The sequence below is a fragment of the Rhamphochromis longiceps genome, linkage group LG11, assembly GCF_057381845.1.
Source record: "Rhamphochromis longiceps isolate RC_006_pf linkage group LG11, R_longiceps_female_GT1.1, whole genome shotgun sequence".
Lineage (NCBI taxonomy): Eukaryota > Metazoa > Chordata > Actinopteri > Cichliformes > Cichlidae > Rhamphochromis > Rhamphochromis longiceps.
This window is the reverse complement of record NC_140567.1, coordinates 26,308,332-26,333,051: the sequence shown is the minus strand read 5'-3', so window position 1 is coordinate 26,333,051 and position 24,720 is coordinate 26,308,332. Positions and strand designations below refer to the sequence as shown.

General features: G+C 40.9%; 1 protein-coding gene across 1 annotated transcript; it reads right to left on the bottom strand.

Moving 5' to 3' along the window:
- Nucleotides 1–1,552: 1,552 nt before the first annotated feature.
- Nucleotides 1,553–24,387, bottom strand: gsk3ab (glycogen synthase kinase 3 alpha b). The gene is made up of 10 exons (XM_085423350.1): nt 23,971–24,387; nt 14,027–14,214; nt 13,834–13,917; nt 12,158–12,268; nt 6,716–6,846; nt 6,237–6,441; nt 4,913–5,008; nt 4,565–4,751; nt 4,367–4,444; nt 1,553–4,211 (listed from the first exon to the last, which is right to left on the bottom strand). Exons 1-10 carry the CDS (start codon nt 24,143–24,145, stop codon nt 4,144–4,146), a joined length of 1,323 nt encoding a protein of 440 aa, XP_085279476.1. The 5' UTR covers nt 24,146–24,387; the 3' UTR covers nt 1,553–4,143.
- Between the last annotated feature and the right edge of the window lie 333 nt (nt 24,388–24,720).

The following is a 24,720-nucleotide window of genomic DNA, read 5'->3' as shown; positions in this document are numbered from 1 at the left end:
CTAGGTAAAAGAAAGCCATCCCAGAAACCCCTCGTTGATGCGTGTGATACAGCCAGAGGAGCAGGTTTCATCAGTCAAGGTCAAAAACATTTTCAGTGACATTTGCAATAGCATGGTTTCCATAACAACAGTTCTGATTTCTTCATTATTCAAATGATCCTTTCCAGAGTTCGCTGATCCACACTGACTCTGCTGCAGAGCTTCATTTCATTAATCTTTTCATTAAAAAGGTTTCACACAAAGCAAAATCCAGAGACTCATACCTGATGAGCAACTTTATAAAAATTACACATCAAAATGCATAAATATGTACTGCCTTACATTTAGTTCAGATCCACATCATCTGTATTAAAGTTAAATAACAATTACCTAACTGTAGGACAAACCTGTTGAAGCTGTCACAGTCACTGACTGGTCCCAGCGTTTTGAGTTGGATTTATTGTTTATTATTGGCGAGTCTCTGTTCTCAGTTTTTATTTTCAGTTATTATTTAGTATTTTGAGTCTTCAGCTCTGTTTGGTAACTGAGCTGCAGTAAATCAGTAAACCACCCTCTCAGAGCTTACTGTAGATTGCCATTCAGATAATGGGACTGAATAATACGGAAGCTTTTTTAACTTGTACAAAACATTAAAGAACACTTTGAAAACACATTGAACCTCAGATACGGGAAAGAAAGCATCCTGGAACTTAACAGCCTTTAATAGTCGGTTTATCAAAAAAAAAAAAAAATTTACACACTTTAAAGACCTCTTAAGTTCTGGTGTCTAATTGCAGATCAAACAAATTTGAAAAATATTTCCAAGAACCTCAGAATTAGCTGATTTTTATTTATTTTTAATAATTACTTAATTTCCTACTGTCAACATTTTTCAAATTAGAGGCCCTTCAAAGTACACCTGGGTGGACTGAACTTTGGTCCTCAGCAGTTCTGAGCCTTACAAATCTCACCTTCTGGCTGTGATTCATTGTGTTAAACATTCTTGAAAAACTTTAGCCAAACCAGTTTTTACACACACACACACACACACACACACACACACACACACACACACACACACACACACACACACACACACACCTTAAGTCTAAATCTTGTTTTTTTTTCCTGCTGACTTTTCTATAACCAGCTTCAAGCACTGATATAATACAGTGGAGAAACTTCAAAAGTGCATTTTGACTCAGATTTCAAGGTTCATATCACTATGTATCATAAATGAATGGTTAGAGTCATTTCACCCAATATGGGAGGATTTTAAAGGGAGAGAAGCTACAGTGGATGAACTTTGGGGTTGAGCCAAGGATCGGGATAAGATAAATAAAGCGTATATTGTGGCATGATGAAAGAATGAAAATATTTAGTTGGACAACAGTTCCCCTTTAAAGCCTGTATGTCTGTTAATATTGTGGTTAATGTTGAACTTTTACAATCATTTTTTTTAAAATTATTAAGTAAATCTCACAGTATTGTAAACTGTATAGTAATGCCAGTATGTCCTCTATCCTCCATATACAACTCAACTACCCATTATAACTCAGTCATGACACAGGTACAGTTTCATCACTTTATTAATGAGTTTAATTATTTATACCAACAAACAAAAACTGTCTCTCTCCCCCCATCCCTCTCTAATTATCATCATCATCTCCTTTATCCAACTGTTCTGTTCCCATCTAGTATATTCCACTCTTGGACAAGGGGTGGTTTAAAGAGCAGGGTCACAACAGAGTGTGACAGATCAGAACGGGGAAAAACAGATATTAAAACAGCACATATAGCCAGTTTTTCATTTTGGAAAAAATACAGGTAATAATGTCCATGGTCTGCCAGCACGCATACAAACACACATATATTCCCTGCTGCTGTGCTCGAGAAACTCACCATCTGTGAAGCATGCACAGCGTACTAACAGGCCAAGCCCGTTACAGTCACATGACGCACAGAGAAATGAAAAAACAGGTGAGTCAGACAAAGGAGATGATAAATGCCAATGGACAAATTAATTTCCCCCCTTTCCTCCAGACTCACACACACAGACACACACAGACACACACACACACACACACACACACACACACACGCATACAGTGACCCGTGCTCCCTCCCAACACCACGACCCCACAGATCCAGAGGCTTGTAACATTCCCTTCACATTGAAGTTTAATGGAAAACTGGAGTTCCACCTGTTGGCGAGCAAGTGCACCTGCATTCATATGAGACCACGGATTGGACAACGCGCTCCAACATCTGGATCCGAGTACAGTATCTTGGATGTGAAATTATTTTGCATGTGAAATTGCTAGACTAAAATGTGGAATTAAAAAAAAAAACGCAAACAAAACAAAACAAAAAAGAATCCCTCAATTTTACCCACCCATCAAAAAAAAAAAAAAAAAAACCCACAACACAATAAATAAAACAGTTATGACAACATTTATGGGGGAAAAGGGGCCGCTCTGAAGAGAGAAGTGGAGGGAGAGAGAATAAAAATGAAACGTTTTGTTCTGTTTTCCCCTCGTGAACCAGGGACTGAAATGAAATCGTATTTACAGACTGCGACTGAGGATAATCACCCGGACGCTGCTGCGCCGGTCTACTAGAGGAGAAAAAAAAATTACAGGAACAACAATATAATAACAATAATAACAAAAAAAAAAAAAAAAACCAAAATAAAATAAAAGGTACTTGATATTTACAAGTTTAGCAGTGGGCAGGGGAAAAAAAAAAAAAAGAAGAAAAGGGGGAATCTGAAGCCAGAGGGATGAAGACTAGGAGGGATGGAAGGGGGGAGGCTCCAAAAGCTGTTGGATTTCAGGGGTTCGAGCATAATTTCTGGTCAGATTATTACTGATATTAGTGGAAGTAAAACAGCGTGGTCGACATGGGCTGAACATGCGTGTTGGAAGAGAGGAAACTGGCCACGCCCACAGAGGACTGCCAGCTGCGTGAATCATTCCCGACCATCACCGCATGGCGCGGAGAACATGATATGAGCTTTGCAGGCGGACTTGCTTTGGGAAGGGGCGAAGATGGTTTCAACACTCTGGCGACACACAAAATGAAATCACAGTCATCCTCCAGCACAAACAATAAGCGGCGCCAGTGATGGTGTGAGCGGCGAAAACAGCATTCTTCAACATAATCAGGCTGATACGAACAGCAACATCATTCAAAACACGGCGAGGCACCGAGGCTACTCTGAGATGTAGCCGGAGCCCCCCACCAACATTTGCTTCCCTCTACTCCCTTTTAGAGATGTGCAATACTCACTTGAGAATTAAATTGAAACTCTTGGTTTCCAGCTTAAATGACGACATGAGCTTATACAGAAAAAACTGAAGATGTGCGCTCTGCTCGCACAAAACTCCCTCTCGTTCACGTAAAAGGCAGTGCTGGAGCTAATACTCGAAAACAAACGGTGAACACGGGCTGGGGAGCTCTTCTCTGTAATAAAAATCTAAAACCACCTCTTATCTAAAATGACACGCACAATCTTGAGCCAACACTGTATTCGCTGGGAGATTTTTTTTGTTTCAAATCATTCCTCTGGTGAATCTGTTCACCAGTGGCCTTTGTGAACTGACAACTTAAGTGGAAAGCGACAGACAGTCCACAGAGTTAGCTGTACAGTATAAGTGTGGCATTTTTGACCCCACAAAGGATGATTGTCTACCAGTCGGGCCTTATGCACTAACTAGCCAATCAGGATCCCAATCAATGGCACTGTGGCCACACATAAAATTCAAATAAAATGAACTAAAAAAGAAAAAAAGGGATAAAAGCCAACTGTTGATTATATTACAGATAATCCACATAATATATACAAGCCCCCTCCTCATCTCCTAAACATCCTAAGAGGTCAGACAGCAGCCAACCTGGACTTGGGCCTGCATCCTATAAATAAGCCCAAGCACAACTACCTAAATGTCCTCAACCCACAGCTGCAGGTGCAGCATTTTATTGAAAATGGTTAAATATTCAGGGGAAATAGCAGTGCTGAGTTTTTACGTGGGTGTATCTAGTTTCTTTTCCTTGTATTGTAAGGGTTTGGAGCCAGGAGGAAGGTTGAGAGGGAGAGGAGCAGAGGAAAGTAAAAAGAACATGGGGAAGACAAAACAGAAAATATGACAGAGGGATGAATGCTCAGGTGCTGTTGTTGATGGAGCTAGGTGCTGAGCTGGGCTGGGCGGTACTGTCTGACACACTGCCCTCTGCAGGGGAAAAGAGGAAGCACAAGTTTTAACAATTACAGACAAAAAAAAAAAAAATTATATATATATATATATATATATATATATATATATATATATATATATATATATATATATATATAATTTTTTTTTTTAAAGCCCATTTAATAACGTACCGTGTGATGCAGGCGATGTCTGTGCACGAGCGTGAGGAGGAATGAGTGTGGAGTTCAACTGGGGCTGAATGGACAGCTCTGAGAGAACAGGGCAAAGAAAACATGATTAATGATACTGATACAATATAAATAACAGCTGATAATCTGTGCAAGAAACAGACTGCAGGAAAGAAGAAAAAAAAAAAAGGACATGCTGACCAACGGGACTGAAGTTGAATAGGGGCGGAAGTTCTCGCCCGCTGGGGAGGCGGGTGTTCGGCTGGCGCAGCTCATCGAAGAAGGCGTGCGCACATGCCTCCAGTGGCGACAGCCGGGTCACCGGCGTGTATTCCAGCAGTCGAGAGCAGAGAGCAATGGCCTCCGGTGGGGTACGAGGCTTAAACACCTGATAGGAGATAGAAAGAAAATGTATCGATGATCAATGCTAGCATGAATTTGGATTCATTAAAATTAGTTTAGTGTGACGTTTTCTCTAAAGAGCAACAGTAACTGCATTCAGAGAGGTAAACCTCTCAACGTCAATATTGTCCAGTAATGGGAGCATACCTTTGTCCAAGGGTGTGCTTTGATCTGTGGGAACTTAAACTCTGTGTAGTTGGGGTTCATCTCCCGGATCTGCTCCCTTGTTGGCGTCCCCAAAACCTGCCAAACAGGAGTGAAATGTTAACATTTATTTGCATTACATTATATAAATGAGTCTGAATCTTGCAACTGTCTGATATGCACTACTTCAGAGATCACAGATGAAACACACTGCATTGGTATTAAGTTAAATGGCAGTCCAGCCTCTTTGCAGACAACCTTGAGATTCCTTTGCATTATATTGCCTCTTATTAATTATTGATGGATTGTTTTGCTTTCCTTTTAGGATGCTGCAAAGCTGTATTGAGATCATTTTTGGACTGGTTCTAGCCCTCAGGCTGTCTTTTGCCTATTTAATACCAGCTATCATCAAATATGAGTACACACCTAATGATTTTAAACATTACAATAAACCCATCTCAATATGTGTTGGGGCCTGTCCAACAGTGAGACGAGGGAGTCTAAGGGGACAACAGCAATATAATAATGGTATGAAAACACAAGAAGGGAAGGGAATTGTTTGCTAGTAAATTGATCCAGTCGTTGTCTGAGGTGGATGAAAAATAAATAAATTGTACAGCTTACCCGGGAAGCCCAGATAGCTAAGTGTGGGAAAATGGACTCATACTTCAACCCTGAGTGAACACACCTAAAAGTGCTTTGAAACACGGCATGCATACAAAAATGTATGCATAAATAGTAATACTAATAGGAAAAGATCCTGGTCTTTTCTTTGTTGAGTGGTATTAAACCAAAAGCACTTAAGAGTCACAAGTCATAACAGAAAAGATCATTATCTGAGTTTTTTCATATTCATGAATACGGCTCTGTGTTTGTTCACAATGTGCATCTGTGCATATTTATATTTTCTTCATTCAGAGATGTTTTCTAATATTTAAGTTTGTTAAACACAACAAAATGAAAGGTAACATTTTCTAAGACAGAGCTGCTTTTGAAGGACCAAGTTAAAAAAAAAAAAATGTTGTGCAGCCCTGACCTCGACCAAGCATGTTTTTTCCTCCATATTTCTTCAATATGCAGTTCCTTTATAAACAATCCTACATTTACAATATTACAAGGTTCAAGGTTCTTCATTTGTCACATGCATAGTTATACAAGTATAACACACAGTGAAATGTAACCTGACACGCTCCTCGACTTGTGCAAAAAAAAAAAAAAAAAAAAAAAAAAAAAAAAGGGGGGGGGGGGGGGGGGGGCAAAGAGGTAGAGGAAGAAGAGGCGGTGGTATTGCCCAGCTGTACCACTGTTTACAGCACTCTTACTGTACCTTGATGATCTCTACTAGCTGGTCCACACCACTGTCTCCGGGGAAGATGGGCTGACCCAGCAGCAGCTCGGCCAACACACAGCCGGCTGACCAGATGTCAATATTGGACGTGTAGTCGGTGGCACCAAATATGAGCTCTGGGGCACGATAGTACCGCGAGCAAATATAGGAAACATTTGGCTCCCCTCGAACTAGTTGCTTTGCACTGGAGGATTCAGAAAACAGACAGTTCAGGATGAGACTCGCAGTCGGTGTGAACCTTGGATTTGCCAGTGTGTTTGTTTTCACAGTAGCATGTAAGCGACCCAGACATAAAAAAGGCATGAGTGATCCACACAGGGAAAGCGGAGCCCGAGGAAGAGCGCTACACAAACAGACAGCAAACTAAATATCCACAATGAGACAGAAATGGTCACTACAATGCAAAAATGAAAAATGCAGACAGACAGATCTGCCCGCAGGCGGGAAATGTTACTGACCTGCCAAAGTCACAGAGTTTGAGGATGGCCGATTCTGGGTCCACCAGGAGGTTCTGAGGCTTTATGTCTCTGTGACACACGCCCTGGGAATGGATATAGGCCAGGCTGCGGAACAGCTGGTACATGTACACCTGAGGAGGAGACAGAGACACGATGCCCAACAGTGTTTAACAACTCAGACAAAAATCAAACAAATCTAAAAAAAAAAAGAGCAATTTAAGAACAAAAGCCATTTATATCTCACTGGAGACGTCCTAGCTACAAGCCACCATCAGGATTCCTGCACCGTTTTCATTTTTCATGTTTTTTAAGATCACATGAAATGCAAGTCAATTTATTTTTAGGACAATATACAAGTTTGAAAGAAAAACAATACAGGCATGACTTAATAAATTAAATGAGATATGAACCGAATAAGTGGAAGAAAATCAATAGATGAATAAAAATAATCAATAAATAGTTCATTGTTTTCAGTTTAACAAGTTGTTGCTGCAGGACTGACGACAAAAAAAGAAAAGAATTATTAGCTTCTCTCACAGTGAACTTACACTGCAATTCCATGTTTTATTATAGGCGTGTTATTTCATCCCACAAAGGAGAAAACAGTATTCCTGTCTATCTGGAGAAAAGCAAATTTTTTAGACATTTTAAGAGCAGCCAATTATTTTCACTGCATACATTCTTTTAAATACTAAACTGAAGATTGACAAGCCGGGACGCCCCAGTATCACAAATTTAATGGCTTTGGTGAAGATAAATAACGTGCTATAAAATCGGAGGAATTTTAAGTGCACACTCTGCATTTAAAAGGATCAGAATGAGCCAAAAACGAAGGTGCAGATGAACCAACACAGTCTCATAGCAGCTTGCTAAATAGCCATGACTGTTAATGTAGTGATATATGATTTTCTTTTTTTTTTTCCTACTTTAACGAACTCCTCCTGGGGATTTGGTCCTATAAACTTTTTTTTTTTTTTTTTGTCCCGTTTGGATCTTTAGCCATCAGAATTGTTGTCTTAAGGCCAAGAAAGATGCCAAGCGGATTTATTTTACCAAGTGGATCATCATGGCCTTGCCATATTGGTCCATTTGATTGACCTTTATTATAATTATGAATTTATTTTATTTTCAGTTGCTACAAATGGGACAGACATGACTGGTGGATAGGACAGGGAGAAAGAATGAAAGAAAGAGAGGGAGAGAAAGAAAACCAAAGGGGAGAAGAGACGGTGAGAAGGGGGGGAAGAAAGAAAAAAAAACAAACAAACAAAAAAAACAAAACACCTGGGTCACCTGTATGGAGAAAAAAAAACAGAAGAGAAAGCAAACAACAAAGAGCAACATAATAAAAAAAACCAGCACCATCACAATAAACTAGCTAGCAGTAGATATCAGTAGATACTAAGTAATAAACGATATTGTGCAGCACGCAAGATAGACAGCGCACAATGTGCTTTGAGGCAGCAGCCAAGAAAGCTGTAGTCCGCGTCTGTGAATACCCGTGTGTACACCTGTGTGCATACCTGTGTGGATCAGCATGCTTGCATTCCAAAGGTTTCTCCATGTAATGATCTGCTAGGGAGTGTGGGGAGCCACAGCCCCGTCCTCCAGGGTGTGAAGCGGGTATGGAGGAGATCAAAACTCCAGACATCCAGAGGCCCCCAGAACACAAGAGACCAAGGAAGACCAACAGAGGGGCAGCCGCGCCACTGTCCCAGAAAGAGCTGAGGAGAGTCCCAGATGAGGGCTCACTCAGCAGCCGCGGAGCAGAAGCCAGGGGGAGTTGCAGTGACGCGCCCGTGAGCTCCGGCGGCAGCCAGCTGTGCCTGAGTGACCGAGCCCCAGGCCGAGAGGCCGGGGGCACCCCACCTCCGAAGTGGCCCGAGCAAGCCCCAGGCTCCAGGCCCCGATAAGCGGCCGCCAAGGAGTGAGCCGGTGTGTACCCGGACGCCCACCCCCAGACACAAAGAACCACCAACGCACCGACACCTGAGGGAGTCCGCCACTGGCAGGGGAAGTGGTGGTGGGTGGAGATAGGCCTTCAAACCTTGGAGGGCCTGAGATGTCCCCAGAGAGGTGGCGTCTGATACCCAACCTGACATATAGACACAGACATACAGGCACACACATATACAAACATCCATTCCCATCCTCATGCTCTCATATGCACTTACTCCACACTCAACCAACGTGGAGACAGACATAAAGAGACACTGTACACACGATCACACTCCCCAAGCGTACTCTACGAACCGGGTCTAGGTACCCTTGCCCCTGGAGGGGGGAACTGCACCCAGACCCAGGTGGTGTTACCCTTTTCCCTGCGGTGGGGAGAGGCAGACCACCCCGACTCTGCAGCAGCAGGGAGGCCCCACACTCCAGACCGCAGTCGGACGGCCAACTCCTCCTCCTAGCCCCCCCCCCGCAGGCCGCAGAGAATGGGGGTGAGAGAAGACTCCAAACCTCCCTCCACCCGCTCATTGTAGTGTTGATGCATGTGTTTTCTAAGGTGCATTTAAAACCCAGGAGGGCTTGGAGCTACCTGCCAGAGAGCAGCAGGTAAGCGCATAGTCCCTCCTGCTAGCCCTCAATGTCTACGTGTATTTAAAATTGAGAGGTGGGCAACGACGCCAGGGGTGAGGTGTACACCCTGATGGTAATTTGGACTCCGTGTATCGTGCCCCAAGATCCTATATGTATGTGTAATGAGAGTGTGAGTAATGTGAATGTCTAAGTTGTGGGATAAAATTGAGGCAGAGGCAGCCAGAAGGGGACGGGGGGGGGGGGGGGGGGGTGTAGCCTCCTCTGCACCCTGGTGACATACCCCTACTCTCCAGCTGCCTCCCTCTTCCCGCTCCACCACAACCACCCACACATGCAGGGCCTTGGAGTAGGGATATGTCACCAGGGTGCAGAGGAGGCTACACCCCCCCCCCCCCGTCCCCTTCTGGCTGCCTCTGCCTCAACGGAGACGTCTGTTACCCACTAGCTCGATAGCTAGCCGGGGGCAAGGCTCACTAGAGCCCGTGAGAACCCCGGACTCCCGGCAAATCGTTTTCAAACCCACTGCTGTCTTTCGCTACTCAGGTTAAATATATATAAGTCACTTAGATAACTTCAAAATGTTATTGTTTGGCTTTTTTCAGTATTTTATTTGTTCCTGAGTAAATCGGTTTGGCTGAGATTAAAGTTATAGTTTTTACACAGCTGATTGTCAGAAGTGTGAGATGCTCGAGAATATACTCCGGTGTCCCGTTATATTTTAGATAGCAAGGAGTTTACTTCACCGAAACAATCTGCAAATTTCATTAAAATTTAATAAACTATCATCTTGTCTTTATTTTTAGTTAGCACATACAGTAAACACTTAAAGCTGTAAGCTAATGATAGTTATATAAGAGCAGATGCTGCTGGTGCAATAAGCTGTATGTTTTACGTCCAATGGATGCATGATCTGATTAGTCGACTAATCGCAAAAATAATCGGTGACTAGTCGACTATCAAAATAATCGTTTGTGGCAGCCCTACTTTCCACATTTAAAGGGTGAAAAAGTCCACATGGTGTTAGTGATGGTGTCGCTTCCACCAGAGACCATAGTTCACTTCCTACAACGAGCAGAAGCTTATGCGTCAATTGTGTTGTTTTAAATAAGTTACTAATTACCAATAGCTAACCAGCTTGTTAGGTTTATATGCATTTAAAAACTACTCAGATTCAGAAAGAGCTCATTGTTTGGTTTAAAACACGACAGTTGCCACTTTGTTCAAAGCTTGTTTTCTTGGTTGCCATGGAGAGAAATCTGTGCTGATGAGTGTGGATGACAAGCGTGCTTCAGACAGGAAACATACTTCCCATTAGTCTGACAATTGTGCTGACTGTTGGGAAAAAAAGAAACCTGGACAGATTGTGTCCAAACAAATAGATCACTTTCTCATCAGCATTCTACGTTGTGCCCTGAGACCGGGCAGCGTGTATTGTGCTGCAAATTAAATGTTGTTAAACTTTTACTAAAATGGATGATTTAATCTGTAGGCACAGCTGATTCTGTATAGATGTTCACCATATGTTAGTCACATCAACATGTGCCCCAATTCTGTTTTTGGGCACAATGTAAAGGGGTTTGTCGAAAGAAGCAGCTGTTCGTTTGTCTCATGCAGCCTGTGGTGTTGTGCTTCTATACCAAAATAACACAAGGGTGAAAAATACTCCCTGAAGATCTACGGCCAGCTCCTATTTGGCATCTGCCTACACACCCGAGGTCGATGATGTTGTTATGGAATGAGAAATTCACCACACAGTTAAGTGTGTGCCCATTAAATGTGCCTGTGACACACAGACAGTAAGCATCTTAATTCGTCATCATCTCCATTATCATCATTATTGCCCACATGATGCACTGACAGCAGGCTGGCCAGATTATAAAATACTGCAGACAAGATGACTGAGGGATAAGAGATGATAGTTAAAAGGGGGGCAGAGAGAGGTAAGAGGAGATGAAATGGCGAACATGACACCAAGGGAGACATGGAGGGGGGAGAAGACCCTGCATATGGTGACAGACGGTTAGAGAAAAAAAAAAGAAAGAGTGACAGAGATCAGTATGCATCTCAAAGGCACAGGGGAGCAGGAGGCTGAGGTAGGGAAATGGGCCATGAGACAGCTATAATGTCCTCTGCTGCTTCGCACACAGTAAGCACGTAAACACTCTCCAAACTGAGCACCCGAAACAGACAGCCAAGAAGACTGCAAACAAATCACTTCCCTTGGGACCATCCTTCCTCTTTTCTGCTTTCATAATCCTGAAACGGTGAGCTGCCTGTTTTTATTACATCCACAAGCAATTACTGAACTAAAATTTACTCCCAGTTTCCAACAGATTTTTTTAAAGCTTCCAAGAGCGTCCCAGTAGGTGCACTAATGGCTTAAATTTAAAAAACCTTAATCCTTAATGATTTTCAGAAACTTTGACCTTTGACCTTGACCTCAAGTTCGCCAGGATTCTAATTTGTCTGAGATTTTGAAAAACGTACGTCCCCTCATTCTCGTGTTCACAAGATTTTCAGAAAACTTTACCACTGGCCTTGAATTCAAGGTCACCAGGATTTATACTTGTCAGAGATTTTTAATAGATGCATCCATGGTATCAATTTGAAACTCTAACATCCCCTCATTTACAAACTTCAACTTGGTTGAGAACGATACTCAGTTAAAAACTCTGTTTGAAGATAAACAGAGTGGTCTGTGTCTGCGTTCACAAACAGACCTCACAATATGTCTTTATGGTTATAATGTCCTTTTTAATAAATGAAATATACAAGATTTAAACATGGCAGTAATAAATAAACCACTCACTTTTCAATGCATACAGTGACATGGTGATAGCAGTGACCGGGAAATGCTCACGTGAGCAGCAGTGTGTGTGTGTGTGTGTTTCTACCCACCTTAACATAGATGATGGGGATGGTGGTCTTGGCCTTATTGAAGTGGCGAGCCACCCTGTACACCGTCTCGGGGACGTAATCCAGCACCAGATTCAAATACACCTCATCTTTCTGGTAAAGAGGAACAAAAGCAAAGAGGATTGTGTGATTACTGGAGGAAAATGAATCTTAACCACTTCAAATCGAGTCCCAAAAGTGAAACCAGATCAAATGAATGTAATGAAACAGTGTATTGTGCATGGGGTGTAAAAAAAAAAGAAAAAGAAAGAAAGATATAGCTGATACAACCAGACAGTGGGGATACACTTCAGCAGAAGTCAATACAGCCAATGGCCCGGGGCTAGTAATAAGTATGTCGGACAAAGTGATTGACCGTCATTGTCCCAATGACAGTGTTTCCACCAACCACAGTTAAGTTTACCTGTGAAACAACCTGACGAAAGCTACCTTGAGCAACGAGCAATATTTTCCTGCTATTTTCAAATTAAAAGCAGTATATGAGGCTACAAAAATATAGAGGCTCTTGTTAGTGGGACTGCAAACACAGCATGAAGACAATGCTGGTTGTTGACTCAACAGTGTGAGAATGTCACTTGCATTTGTGGCTAAAAATAGATGCAGGTGGATTGTAAAATGTATCTCAGAGGGAATAAAGACTTTTAGGAGATTCTGCCTCTGGTCTTCTGGAAAAAATATACAGCAGTATGGACAACAACGCTTTCATACTTTGACCTGAAGCTGCAGTCACCACAAAAAAGAAAAAGCAGTAGCACTAATCCCTGTGGTCACAATCAAAACCTTAGACACTAAAAAGTCAATAAGAGTCCCACAAACCACCTGTTCAACAAGCTTCAACATGGGAGAATCTTTTTCAGCTGCTACCATCCAGCACTGGATTGTTGCAAGTAGCCACAAAGCCAATGAATTAAAAAGAGGTTAAAATAAGAGCCATCTGTATGCTGTCAAAGCTGCTAGTTACTGTGGAACAACTTTAAATTCTTTCTTTGTAGCAGTGGTACCTGCAGCACTCAGTGTGCCTGAGGAGGGCCAATGAGGGATGCTGACTTAAATGCTAAAACCAATGCGCAATTATGAGTGTGATCACAGTTTACTGCTTTGCTGCTGTAAATATTTCTAAAGTAAATTAAACTATAAATGCTGAAATAACACCAGCAAAGAGCTAATTTATTAACTTTTTTACTTTCAGATTTGACATGATAGAGGCAGACTGAGTCATATGGTGACTCTACACTAGATTTGGCTAAAAACTAAAAGAACAGAATATCGCTTAAGCATCCAGATCTGAGGAATTCAGGGACTGAAACATTTGTTCCCACAGCATCAGAAGATTAATTCACTAGTCAGTGTGTCACAAAGTCATCTGCTCAAGTATTATTTGCTCAAGTCTTCAGAGATTTAAAAAGTGTGCCAAGCATAGTCTGTGATTTCTCTTTAAAACCACAATAATCTGAGCGATTCAAATAAAGAGCTTGGACCCCATCAACTCCAAGTATTCAACTATTCATTGTACAACAAAGACCAAGATCGGCTTGTCCAAAACATGTCTGTGAATCATCACTGATGCATGGAAGATTAAATGCCAGGGAGTGGAAGTACAGTGCTCTGCTAAGTTTCTACAATATACAACGTAAAATGTCAGGTCAGTGCAAACACACCTTCTCTCCACTGGAGTAGAAGAAGTAACGTAGCCTGACAATGTTGCAGTGGTCCAATTTTCTCATAATTTGCAGCTCCCTATTCTGCAAGAGGAAAAGAGAGACGAAGGAAAAGTGAGTGAACTGCACAAGGTGAAAAACTAGCATTTACTTCACTGTAATTATCTGTCCAGGTAAGCCTGTCTAAGCATACCTTAAATCTCTTGTCTTGGAGAACTTTCTTAATTGCCACCATCTCCTGGGTGTCGATGAGGCGAGCCTGGTAGACCACTCCAAACGAGCCATTTCCTATAACCTTTATGTCTGTGTAGGACACTTCCTGTGGGCGATCAGGGCCCTGACCGGGTGTGGCTACCACCGTCGTCACTTTGCCACTGTCTCCTGTGGATGACAGAAAGGAAAAAAAAAAAAAACTTGTTAGAGATCCTGAAATTATTAAAAAACATTTGGCTTTACCTGACAGTTACACATCTTAGCACTTAAATAATACTACTGAAATTAGATCAAAAATGATGTAAAAGTAAAAGCTCCTCAGGCACAATCCAGACTGATAATGAACTTCTTCTCACAACACTTTGCCCTTGCTTTCTTGAGGAAAATCAGCCTAAACGTCTTTCATACTGGACCCATGCATTAAAATGATCTATTTATTCAACACTGCTATCAATGATTAATCCCTTCTTGTTACAAATACCTGAAACCTGAGGCCAAAAAAGGTTTTCCAAAAAAATATTACAGCTAAAAGCCAAATTTACTAATTACTGACTACATTAACCAATATAATTAATTCCCTGTAGTAATTCCCTGTAGCTGCTGCTTTAGCTACACAACCTGGCTAAAGCAGAACAGTCAGGTTGGGAACTGTGCACCAAACCGAATATGGAAGTATCAATCACAGTTTCAGCTTTGCAGATTCAATTCGATCGATACCATATTTAAATAACAGGCATATGTCTGACAGAAAAGCAAAATTAATGAGGATAAAACAACATGGCAAAAATCACAGTTTATGCAACTCTTTTTGTGTGCGTGCGTGCGTGCGTAAAAGCACATTACCATCGTCTAGTAGAATTTAATGCATCAACAGGTTTTTTCCAACCACCTTTAAACCACTGAAATAAATAAACAGAAGAGCTTGCAAATCTGCCATTAGATTGGTAAAACCTGTGTGGGGCTGTGAGACTCTTGGAGAAAAAAAAATATAGCAGAATAGTTTCCAAAGAAAATAAAACAGCATGGGCTTGATCTTAGCAAAATATATAGTCTTGATTATTTAATACAATTATTAATAAACTTCAACATCATGCAGTTACTAAATTTAACTTCAAATGTAATGCAATTTAAAATAAAAAGTAAATAAAGAAATAGAGAACCTTTTTTGCACCATGGGCCGGTTTAATTTCAGACAATATTTTCACAGACCGGCCTTTAAAGTGTCGCAGATAAATACAACAAAATAAAATGATACGACCAAGACAAAAAACTGTGGTATTTTGCAAATATGATAAAAAAAAAAAAAAAGTGAATTCACCGTGTAATTGTGTAACTTTATTAGCAGCGTCCTCCTGAAATGCGCTAACAACATAGAGAGTAACAGCCTCCTGTCTGCCCTTTAATGCTCTCTGGTCGCTATGGTAATGCTTAAATATTTCTTTCAAAATAAGATACACAACTACAACACGGGAAAAGACCCAGGGAAACCGCGTTAACAATAAAAACTGTGTAAACCATAAATTTCACACCAGAGCCTCAACTCTGGCAGCCCGTTACCAAACGACTCACGGACCGGTACTGGTCCATGGCCCAGGGGTTCCTGTACTAAAGGATGTCTGCAGGTACAGATGTGGCATATTGTATTTATTTTAAGACATTGCAGTCCATTCATAATGAGTCCTACTAATGGATAGTTATTAAATATGAATGCTTACCTTTGTACATTAAAATTATTAAGGCTATTAAGGTTATGGTTTACTAGACCTTCCCACTTTAGATCAAACTGGACTGTATGTGTTCCCAACCGGTTGAGCAGTGATACTGTCAGGCTAATGTTCGACCTTGTGGAAATCAGGCAAAGTGAGAAGCTTAAGACCCAACAGTATCTGACACTTCTAGTTAGGGTCAAGTAGCTGCTCAGAGTTTTATGACTGTGCAAGTGTTGGTTCAAGAATTATCTGACAAATGGGCACCAGAAGCAATGACACTGGGAGGGGATGAAGAGCAGAGAAGAAGCCCATTGCCAAAAGGCTCGTCAGAGCCTGTGATAACATTGCATGGACAGTAGCACACCCAGAGGTGCTTCCATTTCCTGGGCTTGCTCACTTCGCCTGTCTCAACAGGACCCCTCCTGATCTCTGCTATGTCTTTGAGTTACAAAATGGAATCAGACAATGAAACATTTTATTTCTCCCGACTAGCCTAAGTGATTTGGCTTCATCAGCTGCCCTTCCAGCACATGCTTAGACAACAATTATTTAGTCAGATAGATTACCACCTCCGAATGATCAGTGCTGACCAAAGGCAAAAATTATACTTGCCCATTTCTAACGTTTCCAGTCAAAACTTTTTCAAGGTTAACAGTAAATAGAAGCCAGCAGCATATCCACATGATTGGCCTAGATCTGATCTCTACCCTCGAGTCAGCAGGAAATATTCAGCTTTGAGATCAGTCGCGGTGTGGTGTCTGCACACTGCTGTACAGCTGCACATTACATTGCCCCTTTGTGTTTTATTTTAGCATCATTTTTACACCCTTAAAAAAACGAAAGAAAGAAAAAGTTAAGTCACAGGGGAGCACATTAAATATGGAGCAGCTGTGGCATGATAGGGTCTTGAATAATGAATACAAAGATGAGCAGTCTGCTCCTCTGCCAGTGAAGGGCTTTGGTTTCTAATAAGAGCAAACGGACGAGCAAAGTGACTCTGATCACACCCCCACTTAATAAGCAATTACCTTTGAGCTTGTTTGTAAGTGTAAAAAAGCTCAAGCACACACTTAACTTGATAAAATAATTTGTGGTTGCTACTACTTGATCATTAGTAGTTTATTAGCACTCTCCATAAGCGTGTAAGTGGCAGAAAGAAATTGCACCAAAGCTACTGGTCCCTTTAATCCATTCATCTTTCATTTTCCTGAACGATGCTAATCATACTATATACAGTACAGATTTTACTCGTCACAAAACTACACAGTACAACCATGACGGCTTTCAAACTGAATGTGGCACAGCCAGAAATGCTTCTTTCCATTTCCCATTTCTGATAGATCAGATATCAGTCCGATACTTACTCAACATTCTGGAATTTGCTATAAGAATAAGAATAATCCTTTAAGCTGGGCATACACTGTGCGATTTTTTCAGTCGCGTTATTCAGCTTCTGCTCAAGCTGCTCAATTAATCGAATTTTAATCACGATTACGATCTGGGCTTTCAACGATCATTAAAAATGACTGAGCCGATTATTAGCCCCTCCCTCATGCTTTACTCTCGCGCTGCTCCGTGTGGCAAATCAAGCGCACTGCTCTGCATTTCGAACACGCGTCACAACAATTAAGAGGACCCGAGGGAAGCTCGGAAAGCTAAGCAGAAGTTATTTGGAGAGGAGAGTGACTGCCGTTCGTTGAAAAGAAAGGTAAAGAAAAAAAACTTCAGTGGTGTGGAAACATTATGGGTTCGCGGAGTCAGATGTGGATCAAGTAGACACAGTGTGTAAACTTTGCTATGGTGTCGTAGCTGCACCACAGAGCAACACTGCAAAGTTCACATTTTTCATTTATTTCTTATATTGCAAACACTTGCACTGTTATCAGTATTTGCACACTATTTTATATTATTTTTTAAAGTCATTATTCAATACATTGTTATTCTTAACCCTTTAAAGCCGGTCAGAGCAGCATGCTCGTTTTGTATAACTATTTTTAAATCCCTGTAGAACCTGAACCGCTAAGCTAGCACAATAAATTTTTTTCCATATGAAACCAGAGGAGTTACATCTTATGCCATCAGCTTGTCCTAGGTCACGGTTTCCTTCCACATATAGCTTTGCAAAAATTGCATAAAAAGCGCTTGCAGGAACAAAAACATAATATTCCAGAAACACGCTTTGCCGATCCGATCAGCTGTTCATAACACTTCCCACATTGAAAAAGACGTCAACGCGAACTATCGCAAGTGACGTCATTTTCGCGGAAAATGTAGTTTTTTTACTTGTAGGCCTTAGAACTCGAATTGCACTGCTGGAAATAGTTTATTTTGATGCACATGCACATTCTTTGCAAATTTGCATCATAGGATTGTTTTTTTGTTTTTCCTGCAGTATATAAAAATTGCTGTATCTCCAAAAATAAAACTATGAAGACACTCAAAATAAATTTCCTGTTGTTGTAAACTATTTTTTGCAACTTTTTTGTATTTAAAGTTTTGAGGGATAAACCTCTTAAATTTCTCCAAGTAGAAATATATGTAAAAAAACAAAACAAAAACGATTTTCAATTTTTTTTGTAGTTTATTGCACTTTTTTGCAATTAATGTAGTTACTATGGACTTAATACATACACATTTTAAAAATATGGGCTATAACAGTTGTATTGATGTATAGCAACGTGAAATGCTCCGACAAATGGCACTACAGCATGTAAAAAATATATATATAAGCTCTGGCGGACGAAATAAATATCGTCAAATAATCGTGATCTCAATTTCAGTGAAAATAATCGTGATTATCATTTTTGCCATAATCGAGCAGCCCTAGTTAGAAGTTCGTAGGTCACGATGCAGAGTCTCACACTATACGACCCGATGCTCTGATTTGACCTGAGTGCTCACACTGTGCGTCCATAAAATGAAGGTTATAACAGAAAATCTGTCGCTTGCTCTCCCTCTGTCTTTCACTCACACAGACGCGCACACCACCACCATCAACTTTGCTAAATTGCTAATGAAAAACATTGATCAGGCAGCTGTGATTGAGCAGCAATGTAAATCCAACTATTTTCACGGTTGTTGTGGTCAAAAAGGCTCGGATGAGCTTGCCAAAGTTCTACAAGTTGTGCCTCCATCGCTTGTGTCCAGATCACACGCTGCACTGCCGTGCTGCTCCGTCTTTTCACTTCCATTTCTGTGTTTGCGTGTGCGCAGTGTGAGAGGCTTTGGTGACACCCTTACGACGGCCGACAGGATTTCAAACAGGTTTGATTTTCTTATGACCAAGCGATTGATGATTGGGAGCTGGTCGTGAGGTGTTAATCGCTCCCCTTACCCCACGTATACTACACGATGCACGACACACGATGAAGGCGAAACTCGGGCCAATCACCAAAACGGTCACACGACTGGAAAATCGGCTCAAAATGAGCCAAAAATCGCACAGTGTATGCCCAGCATTAATTGTCCGACAAGGGGAAATTTGGGTGTAACAGCAGCAAGAAATACACATATACAAACAAACAGTACACAAGACATAGAACAGAAACATACACATTTTTTACATATTTACATCAAGGACAATGGTTACCAAAAACAGAGTACTGTAATAATATATATAACAATGTTCTGTTTACTTCACCACAGCAGCACTTCAAAGGTGTGTAACACCAGTACCAGCTCCAGATTTCTGTTTTATGCTTGAGCCTTTTTTTCCCACTAAACTGCAACTTGTGGTCAACGCGGCTGAAAAGCTCAGATGAGCTGATGCTTTAACTTCTGTCTCACTCGTTATGTTCGGTCGCAGAGTCCTTTTTTGTTTTAGGAGAAAATAAACTACATGAATAATGCCAAAAAAGCCACTTAATTTTTACTGATTGATATCATCCTTTATTATTCCACCAACACAAATCAAGTAAAATTATACTTTTGGATCTATTGATTTGTAGCACTTTAATTTACAAAGAATGCTGTTTATGTTGAACCTGAGGTCGTACACAAGCATAATTCCTTCTCTTCCACATAGAAAAATACTATTAGATCAGTATTCTCCATCTGATCAGATAAATGTAGTCAAGGTATGTGTATAGTATTGTAAATGGAAAAAGATACTCAAATAGTATCTGCCAGTGCTCAGTAATAACCTTACACAGAGCTCTATTACTGCTATATTTGAAGTCTGTATACCACACTGGGTGGAAACCATGAGCAATGGGTTACACCCAGAGATGCTGTGGAGTTCAGTGCTGACTCAGAGCTGCTGAAACACTGAACTTCATAATATCACAGATGAACAATGTTGTTAATGTGGATTTGTCATGTCTTGATGATACCAGTTTGCTTAATGAGGTTGGTGTGGCTGGACTGACATCATTCCACTTCCTCTCCTGACAGTATGTTATATCACTAATTATGGACGTGTGTGTATGTGAGAGAGAGAATGTTCGGGGAAAATAGCTCAATTATTCTAAAAAACAGGCACTTTATAACAGAGAGGTATAGTTTGAGGTTCTTGTCCAACTAAGAATTCAACATTAGCAACAGACACAAATAGAAAACAGTGATTCTACCTTAGGCATTAGGCTTTTTTTGTATGAACAAAAATGTTACTGTTACACTAATAAAAAAGGGCTGTGCGTGTAATGAAAACTGGTACTGAGTCCTCGATCAGTTTGGTGTTCTTATTTATTTGATCACGTCTTTGTCCATTTGTGTTTAGATTAGATCTAATTAATTTCACACATTTTAGTTTTTTCCCTTCAGTTGCAGCTGGGCTCTGTTACCTCTGGCATCAGTGATCACAAAGTGTTTTTCAGTGGTCAATTAGTGCTTCTGATTGACATTTTTAAGGTTATACAACTGAAAAGGGGTTATAAGCAGTGATATAACTGCAGTCTGTTAATGCTCCTTACTAATCGAGAGCAAACGTTCCCTGACTGCTGGACTAAAAAACAAAAGACGTTGATCAAATGACTGTAAACTGGATGTAAGGTCTGTAAAAAAAAAGCATCTGGATCAGTTGCAGAGCGTCAAAAAACGCTCTTCTGCTTTCCTGCTCTTCTCTCCAAGGTCAGATACCCACCCTCTACGTTCCCCAAATTTGTGAAACTGATGATCTGCCTCTCCCTGATAACATGCTCAGTGATCCCCTTTATTAAACAATACAGCAAGTGGCACATATTTACTTTCTGACAGCTTATTTTAAGAAATCTTTCTGAGAAACTACAATTCAGATTTGGAAAATGAAAAGTTATCTAACAATAGTAAATTACATTATGCTTCTAAATTACTACTTAAGGAAAATCTGTTTTCCCCCCCTCCGTTTTAGATTAACAATTAGCCTGGAGTTTTCTTGGTTATCCACACCATGTTTAGGTGTGAACTGAGCCAGGGTTAAGTTTGGATGAAAGACAAAAACATGGAGATGGCGAGCGAGCTTAGAGTCCATGTAGTTTAAACATTACACTGGGTTGGGTTTCTATGAGGTCCAGGTAGTGATTACATAACTCAGACGCCCTCTACAGGAAAGGGCAGAGCAGGCTGTACCTGCTGCGGAGACTCAGGTCGTTTGGAGTGGAGGGCCCACTCCTGAAGACCTTCTATGACTCTGTTGTGGCTTCTGCTATCTTTTATGGTGTGGTCTGCTGGGGCGGCAGCATCTCTGCTGGGGACAGGAAGAGACTGAACAGGGTGATCCGAAGGGCCAGCTCTGTTCTAGGATGCCCTCTGGACCCAGTGGAGGTGGTGAGTGACAGGAGAACGGCGGCTAAGCTGTCATCCCTGATGGACAACATCTCCCACCCCATGCAGCAGACTGTGACAGCACTGAGCAGCTCCTTCAGTGGGAGACTGCGGCACCCACGGTGTGGGACGGAGAGATTTCGCAGGTCTTTCCTCCCCACTGCTGTCAGACTCCATAATAAAGACTTTAACTGATCAAGCACACACATCCATACATATGCAATAATACTAAGTGCAATAATCCTTTCTGTCATCGTTGTATTTTTACTCAGTTGTATATAGTATTTGTATTTGTATTCTATTTTTATCTTATTGTATATTTATTTTATTTTATTCTACTGTATATAGTATTTTATTTTATTCTATTCTGTACAGCTGTGTACTGTATTTATTCTTATTGTATTCTAATTTTTGCGTCATAACTTTTGCACTGTCCACTTCCTGCTGTGACAAAACAAATTTCCCACGTGTGGGACTAATAAAGGTTATCTTATCTTATCTTATGAAAACAAGATGTTCATGATAATGAACATCTTGGTAAATTATTACTTGTTAAAATTCATTTTTGCTTTATCTTGCATTACAGACAAAACCCTTTCTTTTAGTACAGTGTGTTTTCACTTGTCTCTCCAAGTCTTAGCCAAGATCATATAAAGACAGCCTTTGATGAGCATCTAGAAGTAAAAGCTGTAAAATCCACATGGGTGAACCTACGAAGAAACTTTAATGGTAACGGTCTTTGTGTCTGGACCTCACAGGCTCTATCATCCGGTCTGCTTTTGGTGGCGTGCAACCAAGGCGTTCACTGGCTGTCGACTTTCCGTCATTCACTGCCTGGCCACCCATTCTCCTGTGAGCCTGCTGCTGCCTGGGACTTTCACTAACTCCATTGAGGCTGCTTACTAGCAAGACGGGGGTTTATGGTCAAAAACCCATGCTAATCTGGGTCTAACTCTTGATCAGGTGACACTGCATCTTTCACTATGTTCACCACCTTTTCTCCCTTGATTATATTTTCTTCATTTGAACAAAGCTATAATTCGAGTTTAGGAAAAAGATTTAGCTACCACATGTTTGCAAAGTTTATGAATACTTGTGTTACCGAGATCAGAATTATTGAACAAAACAATCATGATTATTGTTTTTTGCAATAGTCATAATGTCTTATTTTTAAAATGGGAGTTTAATTAAGTCAATCTTAAATCTATGTATGATAATAAAATGCTTAAAAGTATTAGGAACATTTATAAGTTTCTTAACTATAGGCAGACCAGTCGTGTTTGTGTGTATTCAGTCTCCCACCCCCAAAGGGCCAACGTGAGCCAGGAAAAACCCCTGAGGGGAAATTCATTAAACTGTGGAAAATAAGAAGGCAAGGGACGCAAAAGAAGAAGTTATCCACAGTTGTGCTCATTGTTAAATGGATGAAGATAAGGAAATTTTTCTTTGCCCTCCTTCCGTTTCATCTGCTGTAATTATAGGTAACTGCTTAAACTCAAAATTTAACACATGAGATGTGATGTTATTCTTTTCTGCCGCTTTCATTTTATGCACACTTTGGTTTCAGCCAACTGCAACATGAGCATTTTCCAAGTTCCTGTCATCACACCTGGATGACTACCTGGAAGGAAGTCCTGCTGGCAAACCAGGATGTCCAGAGCACCAGAAATGTTGGCAAAATGGTGAAGACAGTGACTATGTTCCAACTCCCAGCAAAAAAGTACACAGTTAATATACCCCACACTAAGACAGAAGATTTTAAAGATGACCTGAAGTGGGGTTATTTTTCTAAAGTAACAGTCTAAATCCATGCATAGATGAGCCCCTGTTTGCTAAAGTGTAGGCATCCAGAAGGAGCACTTAGATAAGATAGGGTCAATATTTGCTGGTTAATGAGCAAACGTAACAGTTGATTGAACAGTATTGAGAGATTTTCGCTGACGATTATCTCCATGAATTCAAGTTACCACAAAAGGTATCAGCTTACTCGTTACCGGTGTGGGGCAAAACATCAGCACAAGATAAGACACAACCGAGAACAACGATTAATAACCTATATAAGATGGTTTTCAATATGTTAGCAAGACCGCTAACTATTATATCTGATATTAATGACCAATATATTAGCGTGTATGCTTAAAACAACGCTATTGTTGGGTTACAATGCACTAATAACCACTGATCTTTATTAAAAATATGACATGACGTTAGTTAAAGTCGAAATATCAGCGGCTTAGTTCTAAGCTTCCCTTCATAGCTAACTACAATGTTAGCAAGTCGATAAAAGCCCTCGATCGCAAGGCTCCTTTAATGAAAAACATAGCTAGCGTTGGCTACAAAGCTAACCTGCTAACAGATTTAGCTCCACCGCATTAAATAATTCCCGACACGTTTCTTTAAAAAAATAACCAACAGTCCAAGTCTTCGTCTTAACGTGTAAACTGGGCACGTGGTAAAAATATAACATAATACTTACTGGGTAGCTTCAAATTCCCAAAGCCAGTCGAGCTGCTTCCACTGGCTTGTGAACCCCCGGACTTTCCTGTCGAGCTTCCGCCGGCTACCCCTGATCCGGCACCGGCCGCAGCAGATCCGGGACCTCCGGGAGGCTCAGCGAATGAGCTGGTCCTGGGCCGCCCGCTGCCGCTCATATTTATTTGAACTAAAGCCGGGGCTAGGTCGGACGTTATTAGCAGCCACGCCGGCAGATATTTAAGCTGTGTCTGTGTATTTTAATATACTATATAAATAAAAACTACACTTACAACGTTCACTGTAGGTTACCCGTCTCCCCCTTTCTTCCTCTGTAGAGCAGTGATGATGGGGAGGGGGAGGGGGGACTGGGGAGTTGACGCACAACGACGTAAAGTTCGCAAGGCTTCATGGGAAAATGAGTTATTTGGGTCGTTAAGTCTAAAATACGAACCTAACAAACCCGTTTCATTTTACCACAAAAGTAGAAATGTAGACATTGCAACTGGGTTTAAGATCGGGTTCGGACATATAGTGAAATCCATATTAACAGAATCAATTATGCTCTTGAAGCTGGAGTTAATCGTGTGTACGTGTTTAATAAGAGTAATATTTTTAAAAATAGTTACCATAAATAAACCAGTAAACCAAGACTTAGTGATTTAGTAAAATAATAATAATACAAGTTGAAAGTACTCAAAAACCAAACAAAAACAAGTATTTCTACTTTGAAAAAACTACAATCCCCGGGAAA

What these genes read in the sequence shown, in the direction of transcription:
- gsk3ab (XM_085423350.1), bottom strand. Translation starts at nt 24,145, where the DNA reads ATGAGCGGCAGCGGGCGGCCCAGGACCAGCTCATTCGCTGAGCCTCCC. An exon ending in TCTACTCCAGTGGAGAGAAG is followed by an intron (nt 12,269 to 13,833) that starts GTGTGTTTGCAC and finishes CCTCTTTACCAG; the next exon opens with AAAGATGAGGTGTATTTGAA. An exon ending in AGCTAGTAGAGATCATCAAG is followed by an intron (nt 5,009 to 6,236) that starts GTACAGTAAGAG and finishes CCTGTTTGGCAG; the next exon opens with GTTTTGGGGACGCCAACAAG.